At 35.6% G+C, this 9,351-nt stretch overlaps 1 protein-coding gene across 1 annotated transcript in view; it reads right to left on the bottom strand.

The window, feature by feature from the left end:
- The window catches only part of Cpvl (carboxypeptidase, vitellogenic-like), a 117,379-nt gene that overhangs the window by 26,120 nt on the left and 81,908 nt on the right, over positions 1 to 9,351 (bottom strand). Inside the window, exon 11 of the mRNA XM_013024387.1 lies at positions 4,359 to 4,541. Within this exon, the coding sequence (XP_012879841.1) occupies positions 4,359 to 4,541 (183 nt within the window). The remainder of the gene's footprint in view (positions 1 to 4,358; positions 4,542 to 9,351) is intronic.

Raw genomic sequence — 9,351 nt, 5'->3', positions numbered from 1 at the left:
TATTGATCTATCTATCTATCTATCTACCTGTCTGTCTACCTACCTATCTATGACATATATATATGTATATATATATATATATATATATATATATTCTTGTAAGCAATTCAGGGCTTCAGTAGTAAAAATTCAAATAGCAAAGTTTACTATGAGTTCAGTAATGCATTAAGGATATTCACATTTTGAATTTGCTCAACAGTTCTCTGCAGATTCCATACACTGGTAGCTTGAACAAATCAAAGGAGCATATTTCTTACAGTTCTCAAGCTAGGAGGTCTAAGAACAAAATGGTGGCCAACATGGGAGATAGCACAAGGAGCAAGCTGTCTGGTGTCTGTCCTGAGAAGGACAGTAGACATGAAATTGTGATCTCATTTAACTCATTTGTAATCCATCAGCCCTATCTTTGCATGTCACTGTGAATGGAGTAGGGTGATAGGATCCTGGGAAGAGGGACAAAATTCACTTCATGCCAGGTAGAATAAGTGAGATTTACAAAATGAACAAAGAGTTAGAAATAGGAGTAGAGAAGAATAGAGAACTAAAAAAAAGGTCAGTAAAAATACAACACTAAAAATAACTACCACAACAATGAAAAACCTCTAGTGTCCCTGTGTTGGAGTTCATTTCACTTAGCATCATCTTATATGATCATATGCATATAGCTATTGAGCTATTCTGCTCATCTGCTAAGATTATCCTAGATGTGTACTATTTATTACAAATAAGGGAAACCATGGGACCTATGTTTCTTTGGGTCTGGCTTACTTTGCTTAATATGATTTTTTTCCAAGTTCTTCCATTTCCTAACAAATGGGGCAGTGTCATTCTTTCTGATGGAAACATAGAATTCATGTATGTGTGTGTGTGTGTGTGTGTGTGTGTGTGTGTGTTACATTTTCTTGATCCATTCACCTACTGAAGGGCATCTGGGTTTATTCCATATCTTAGCTATGGGAAATAATGCTGTGATAAACACTTGTGCTGGTAGCATTAGTATGGCCTTGTACAATTTTGGGGAGAAGGATTGGGGAGGGAGGGAAAGTGGGATAAAAATGAGGGAGGGGGTAACGAGTTTGACAAGAAATGTACTTACTACCTTACTTAAGTAACTGTAATCCCTATGTACATCACCTTGACAATAAGAATAAAATATAAATTAAAAAATCAACACTGATCCATGGAGAGAAAAGGTAGAAACAGAGTGACATGAAATTCCTGAAAACAGTCTTAGAAAGAAAGAGGGATGAACAATATGAACATGGGTCTGAACAATATTTAAAGAGATAATGCTTGCGAATGTTCCAAAAGATGACAGAAGGCTTTAAGCTATAGTTTCAAATAGCTCAAGCAATCCAAGCAGGTTAGATACATATAATCATGAGTTATAAGTACAAACAGTAACAATTTTGGAAAACCAAAACAAGAAAATATTAAAACAGACAGGGAGAAAAAATTCTAAACAACCCCACCTTCAAAGAAACAGCAATAAAACTAATCTCTGGCTTCTCATCAGAAAGGGTGTGCAAGAGCAGCAGAGTACAGTCTCCAATGTGCTAAAGAAAATACCTGCCAAGCTAAAGTCCCATTACATGGGAAATATCTTTAGCAGTTAAAGAAAACAGAAAAAAATTAAGGCAGAAGTGGAATACTTGTTGTCAATATAACATCTCTAGAGTAAATATTAAAGAACTTTATTTTAGGTAAGAAATATAAGAAAGATCAAGGGACAGCTGAGAGCCAAAGTATGAGTGATGCTCAATATCAAAGGCTGTATTTAATGTCTTACTGTATTGAACTTAGATGTCAATTTTTTTTAGTCATACAGAAAGCAGTAGAATAGGTAAGGAAGATAAAATGTTTCATGGTTTCTGCCTTTGTCTGGAAAGCAGTAAAATTCTCACTTATATGTGGATTAAGCAAGTCTAGAATTTGCATTGTGCACCAGTATTGTTCTTAAACAAGATTAAAAGAACCTATAGCTTGTAACAAGCTTGTAGATGAAAAATATGAAAAGATAAAATTATGAGTCATGCAAAAGAACACATGGAGAAAATAGAAAACACATACTAAAATAGTAGATTTAAAAATAATCAGTAATTATATTAAATATAAACTACTCCATTCTGAAATATTGTCATGATCCATTAAAATATTATATGCACACACTTTTAAAAAGATAAATATTAAGTATTAAAAAGATTAAAAAGAAAAAGTTGAGAAACTGTATTACATATATAATTTCAAATGAAAAGTTACACTTTTTTTCTACAGTTACATTTCTATCAATGAGGTAGACTTCATGATAGGAAAAATTAAAATGACAATACTATGAATGTATAACATGTATGTAGTTGTATGCAGTTAAGAGGGTTCATTTTTTTAAATAAAGTAAAAAAATAGAAAATTCTTCAAGTATTGTGGTAAGTTTTATCAGACCTCTTTTTTTAACTACTAGGAAAAGCAGAAAAAGAGAAAAGAAAGGTCATAAACAATTTAAAAATAAAGCTCTTTAAATCTGTCTTAATTGATGTATAAAGCATTATAACCAATAAGTACAGTATATATATATACACTATAATATATAAAAATAGCATTTACATAAAATAAATTTCAACAAGTTTCAGGTGGTTGAAACTAAAAAGATTTTTTTCAACTGCAACACTCTAATAGAGTATGTTTCCACATGTTCCAAACAAATGTATTAATAGAAGAACAAAATTGATTTGAGATTAAGCAATACACTTTACACTTTAAAATGGGAGTGAAAATGGAAATTATGAATGCTTTAAACTAAATCATAATAAAGCAATGACAGGTTTTAGGACACATGTCATGCCAGCCATAACAAATACATTATAGAGAATGCAAATGTTAGAGATTAAGATAGGCTAAAAATTCATATTCTAAGTGCCCATCTTAGGAGGCCTTTTAAAAAGAATGTTATATCACACAGAAGGAAAATAATCAAAAGGAGATAATAGAATAAGTACAAATTGATAAAAACAGGAGAGCAAAGTATACAATAGAGATAATTAACAAAGGCAGAGTTCTTTAAAAATGTAATACCTTTTCTATATGTTGAACAAGAGATGAACAAATTACTAATGTCACAAATTACTAAAGTTACTAATGATCTTAGTAGAAATTAAATGATGGAAAGATGATGCTACAAAGTACCTTTATACCCATGAATTTAAAAATTAGATGACTTAAATTCCAAAAAATAATACAGCCTACCAAAACTGATACAAGAAGAAACAGAAAAGGAAATTAATCTCTCTTATGTTTTTTTTCTTTGTGCTGGTTAGTTTGGCTTGAATTCAGGGCCTGGGTGCTATTCCTTAGTGCTCTTTTACTCAAGGCTGGCACTCTGTCATGAGGCCCATAGCACTACTTCTGTCTTTTTGCTTGTTAATTGCAGATAAGTCTCATTGACTTCCCTGCCCAGGCTGGCAGATCTCACCCTCCTGAACAGCTAGGATGACAGGTGTAAGTCTCCAGAACCTGTTCATTAATCTCCTTTTATTTCCTTTTACCTATTGCAGAAACTGAATCTGTAATTCAAAATTTTCCTTCACAAACTCTTCAAGCCTAGATGACTTCCCTAATTAAGTCTTCTAACACTTCTAAAAGAAGACTAGAAAGAATGGGCATTTCCCAGATTGCTTAATAAGCAAGCATATCCCTGATTCCAAAACTTTAAAATGATATTACTGGAAAGGAAAATTACACGAATAATGTGTATTCTGAGTGGAGTTAAGTGTAGGGGTATCAGAGAAAGTGATTCTGTCCTAGGACACTTATAGTCACATAAATATGGCCAAGGATTTGCCAGAGATTACATTTTCCTCTAGTAATTTGTCAATACCCTATTGGTTCCCAATAGGGCAGAATTTTCTCATGAATGATTTGCCACATTTGGCTAACGATTGCTTTTGTCATTGTCTTCATAGTTCTTGAACAATGCCTAAACTGTTTGCTTTGGCATCAAAGCCTCTGGATTTCAATACCTCAGACCATTCTTTTATTTAATGTATTTCTTTTTGTCGGTCCTGGGACCTGAACTCTGGGCCTGGGCACTGTCCCTCAGCTCTTCAGCTCAAGGCTAGCGCTTTGCCACTTAAGCCACAGCACCACTTCTGGCTTTTTTCTGCTTATGTGGTGTTGAGGAATCGAATCAGGGCCTCATGTATACAAAGCAAACACTCTAGAACTGAGCCACCTTCCCAGCCCTTCATACCATTCTTCTTTGCTGCAAGTAGAGCTGTAGGGACACATAGATAGATGGTATATGACTTAACTTTACCTAGGCTTTATTTTTAGTTTGTCTATCGCATCTCCAGGACCTTGCATACCTGATAAAAGTCATCCACTTCACGAACGTATCCAGCCACTTCATTATCCGATTGAAAGATCTTCCAAACTTTTCTTTCTACATTATTGTATTTCTTGGATCCTTTCCAGTTCATGGCCATCAGGGAACGTTCTGTGAGGGAGGCCCCTACTATGATGTCCAGTTGTCCATTGTATATCAGAACCTGAAACAAAACATTTAGAAGCTGAAGCAAGAAAAAAAATCTTACATATGGAAATGAGAGAGAAGGCACTAGACTTCTCTGATTCAATGCTCCAAGATGCCACCTCAGACCAAAAAATAATTTCCTTCCACATACCACCTATCAGAACAACTTGAAATAATTCCAGCCTCTGTCTCAACTAATGCATTTTTACAAAAGTTTAATTCTCCCTAGTAATCTACAAGAAAGGTCTTTCTTGATTGTAAATAAACAACAGAGAGGTATTCTTCAACTCCATCCAAACTTTCACTCTTTTGGAGGGTCTGATTGGCCTACATGAAGACCATTTATTTGAATCTTCAAACTGGACATTGAATATCTTACTGCATGTTTCTCTGCTGTCATGATGCAGTATTCTTAAAAGACTTAAATATAATTAAAAAGTGTAGGCTTTGGGGCTGGGAAGGTGGCTCAGTGGTAGAGTGCTTGCCTTGCATGAATGAGGCCCTGGGTTCAATTCCTCAGCACCACATAAACAGAAAAAAGCCAGAAGTAGCACTGTGGCTCAAGTGGCATAGCACTAGTATTGAGCTGAAGAGCTAAGGGACAGCGCCTAGGCCCAGAGTTCAGGCCCCACAACCGACCCCAAAAAAAGTTTAGGCTTTTATAAGATTATGTGAATATATCTATATATTCATATAATATCACATATATTATGTACATGCATATTATGTATACACATAATCATATATATGATGTATATGATATATGTCACATATAATCTTTCTTTTTCTATATCAATAGATAGATAGATAGATAATCTCTTGGTTGTCTTACTCAGAGGACTGTGGATATAATTTGGAAAAACTAAAACTATACTGTAGGATGTTATAGCACTTGCATTTCATTATCTTTGTATGCAGGCACTACAGAAGCTGGCAAATTCAGTTTTCACTCAGGTGTTACTAATCCATATTGCTCTGTCACACTACACTGAGCTCTGCAACAATTATAACTTTTTTGTGCCAGAAAGATACTCAGATGTCTCAAGTCTGGGACTTGTTGGAGGCAGTTATGCCTGCCACACTGCTCCCAAGACTTCCTTTTCTTAAATAGGGTTGCTACTTGTCAACAATGAGAAACATCCTTTCTTTCTAGAATGCAATCTTTCCTGCTAAAATGATGGATATCACAGGTGAAGAATGTTGAAGTGAGGTAACTGTTCTCTTTCTTCCTCAATTTTCAAATTGGGTCAAAGTTTTAAAAACATTTAGATTGTCCCAGAAATCCCAAATTGTGGAGCACAGTCTATGAAAATAAATCTGAATACATAAGTAAAATTTATACAATACAATTTATTGAGCCTCATAACCAAGAACTCAGATATCAACTAAGAGACCTGCATTTGGTGGGCTAACTCACCACAATGCAGGAATTTTATTGTAGAACCATTTACAATATTTAATTGAACCATAAGATGAGGGAAGTTACCATCACATACTGGCAAGTATGAATGCTGAAATTCAAATAAGCTATACCACAATTATCTTGTAACATAGGGATGTGAATCTCCTACATGGGATGATAAATCTGATAAAACAAGGTTGATTCATTTACGATGGACATCTGAGTCATAGACTCCTTTGTTTATTATGCTTATACTATTTTCATAAAAAATTATGTTGCATTATTATATGTTACACAAACATGATCTTAATGATCATAGTCTTGTCACTTTATCAAACAAAGATTTTCCTCCACCTTATGCAACATCTGGTCTATTTGGAGACACATCCAGTTTGGCCCAAGTGGAGATCTTCACATTGAATATCAGATGTTTCCCTGCATGCGATTCCACCTCTGCCTTCATGCTGCTGCCTCCTTAAACATAATTAAGAAACCCTGGGACTTTTACACACTTGAAATCCTGAGGCAGTGGTGGAACAGGATTCAGACCAAGATGAGAGAGCCTGGGCCTCCACTGCAGAGCCTTTCATGTTGCTCGGCCACCATCCACCCCCATTCTCCTGTGCAAAATCATAAAGGGAAAAGCTTCCTAGGTTTAAAACCTCTCCAAATAGATCCAGCTCAGCTACACAATAAAATATTTGCATTGTTTATACAAAAAGGCCCTCAAAGACCTTGAGTACATATGGCCTATGCAAAACACCTACAGCTATTTTGGCCAATAATATGGAAACAATTACATTTGATGGGAACCAGGGAAAACAGCTTAAGTACTTCGCCATTCTAGGAAGACTGGATTATGGCTGATTAACAATGATAATCACAGATAAAGTAATTCTTCTAGAATTCAATGAAAGATGCTTATTAGCAAACTCATGAGAGCATGTTTGCTCTCTATGGCCACTATATAAAACTTGTATAAGCTCTCCAAAAGGTCCCCTGGAACTACCTTTAATATTGTAATATTTCAAAATCAATGAGTTTGTTTTCATTTTTTAAGAGACAATAGCAAAAGTCATAGGTCACAGTCAACACAAGCTTTTATGTGTAGTGTTATATTTCATGTTCATTGAACCTGATTGAAACAAAACCTATCCCTGAGCTGTTTTCCTTGTTAAAATTCATCAAAGAAAAGATCATCAGCTCCATGGAAAAGGGAACTGAAAAAGTCTGGAGAAAGGTCCTACGTGATCATGGTAAGTACAAAGCTTACTTGGTAGAAAGGAGGGGTGGGGCTAGGGACAAATAAGAAACTTTCCTTTGAAAAGTAAACTTCTGTGTTTTTGTGATGCTGTTTGAATTTAGGGCCTTGAATTTACTAGGTAGGCAATCTACCACTTAGTCTGTTTTAGGTAGAGTCTCAAACTGCTGGCCCTAGAGCAGAATCCTCCTGACTCTGTTTCCTCATGGCTAGGATTACAGGTACATGCCACCAATCGCAGTGTCAAGGACGACTAACATTTTTAACTTGTAAAGGCCACACAAATCAAATGTCATGAATAAGAAAGCAGATTAATAACTGTGATGAGAATCTTGGTTGTCAACTTGACTGGAAGCAAAGAGTAGGAAAGAACACTTCTGATTGCATTTATGAAGTTGTTTCTAGAGATAATGGGCTTGTGGGTCTATGAACTGAGTAGGGAAGACTGATCCTGACCAGGAGTGGCACTGCCCATTAGCATTTAGCAGCTAAAGATGGGAGTAAAGGGACTCTCCTGAGTTGGCAGGTTCCAGCCTTCCTGTCGTTTGTGTTGTTGCCCATCATACATGAACATCAGACTACGGATTCTTCATCCAGAGGGCTTCCAGGCCATCAGTCCCCAACAGGGATTATATCATTGGTGCCCCTTGTTCTGAGGCTCCCAGCTTCTTAGAGTAGTTTTCCCAGTTCTCTGGGACTATCCAAGCCTCGACTGACTAAGCCAGCTGAATGGATCCATTTTTATATTTATAAAATCCCCATTTATAATTATTTATCCTTTATAATTATATATAAAACACTATATCTATATGTTCATTTTATAATTGTAATATTGGTTGTATTGGTTCTGTTTGTTTGAGTGCATGGACTACTACAGAGATCAAGCAGTGATTTCAGAGCTGTCATTTAAGACAGACAGCATCTAATATAAAAACACCACATCCACTCCCACAAGGTCTCTAAGGAAATATAGCAGTTGTAGACCTCTAGGCTGAATAAGAGGGTTATACATGCCAGGATGCAGTTCTTGTGAGGAGCCAAGAGAGGGTGGTTACCCACACCCTGAGAGTCAGACACGTTCTAGCCCTTCAGCCCCTTTCAGTGACTGATTGTGACTGCTGTACATGCATTCACCTGCCTTCCCCTCTGGTGGGAACCAACACTCCCAGTTTACCCTGAAGTTTCCAAGGATGCAAATCTATCCCTGAGTCTTGCTGGCTATTTTCAGCAACAAGATCTGCAAGCAGAGAAGAGACACATCCAGATTTATATTTGCATATTTATATGTAAAATTATATACACTTATATATATATGTTATATATATATATAATTGTATTTATAAAATCCCCCTTTATAATTCTTTATTCCTTAATATATGTTCATTTTATAATTGTAAAATTATATACAAATATATTATAAAATTAAATAATTATGATAGATAAGCTACATTTTCCTTGCCAACAGTGATGAAAGGAAACAAGAGCAAGGAGAGGGCTGGTTGGAGTTGGCTTCCAGAAATGTATCAGAGCAGCAAAGCCATTCCTTTCCAACACTTTTCTTTTACTCTTCAGAAAACTGGCTGCTTATCCAATCCTCCCATCAGGGGGACTGATGGGTGACACAGAAAAATGCTTATCACATGAAAAAAAAAATCAAACAAATTGTGTTTCTTCTTTTTTTTTTTTACTCTATAATGACTAGATTTTAAAAACATTCTTTAAACTTGGAGGAAAAAATGCATCAAAACACTGGCAGTTAAGGCAGTTGAAGAATGGATGATTTTGTTTTCGATTTAGTGTCTTGTTTATTGGTTCATGTGGTTAGAATGCTTTTATAACACAAAACAGCTAGATAAACTATAACACCAAGAACAGCTTGGGTATCATAGTTTGTCCAAAGGTCTTTGGGGAAAAAATGACCTGGAATGATTTAAATACTATCAGTCTCAAATTTTTATGACTAGATAAAAAGATTAACTTTGCTTCACAGGATCTCTTTCTTTCTTTCTTTTTCTTTTCTTTCTTTTTTTTTTTTTGCCGGTTGTGGTGCCTGAACTCTGAGCATTAGCACTGTCCCTCAGCCCTTCAACTCAAGGTTAGCACTCTACCACTTGAGCCACAGCATCACTTCTGGCTTTTTCTGCTTATGTGGTACTGAGGAAT

The sequence above is a fragment of the Dipodomys ordii genome, unplaced genomic scaffold (assembly GCF_000151885.1).
Source record: "Dipodomys ordii isolate 6190 unplaced genomic scaffold, Dord_2.0 Scaffold76, whole genome shotgun sequence".
NCBI classification, from domain to species: domain Eukaryota; kingdom Metazoa; phylum Chordata; class Mammalia; order Rodentia; family Heteromyidae; genus Dipodomys; species Dipodomys ordii.
This window is presented reverse-complemented; position numbering and strand designations above follow the sequence as displayed.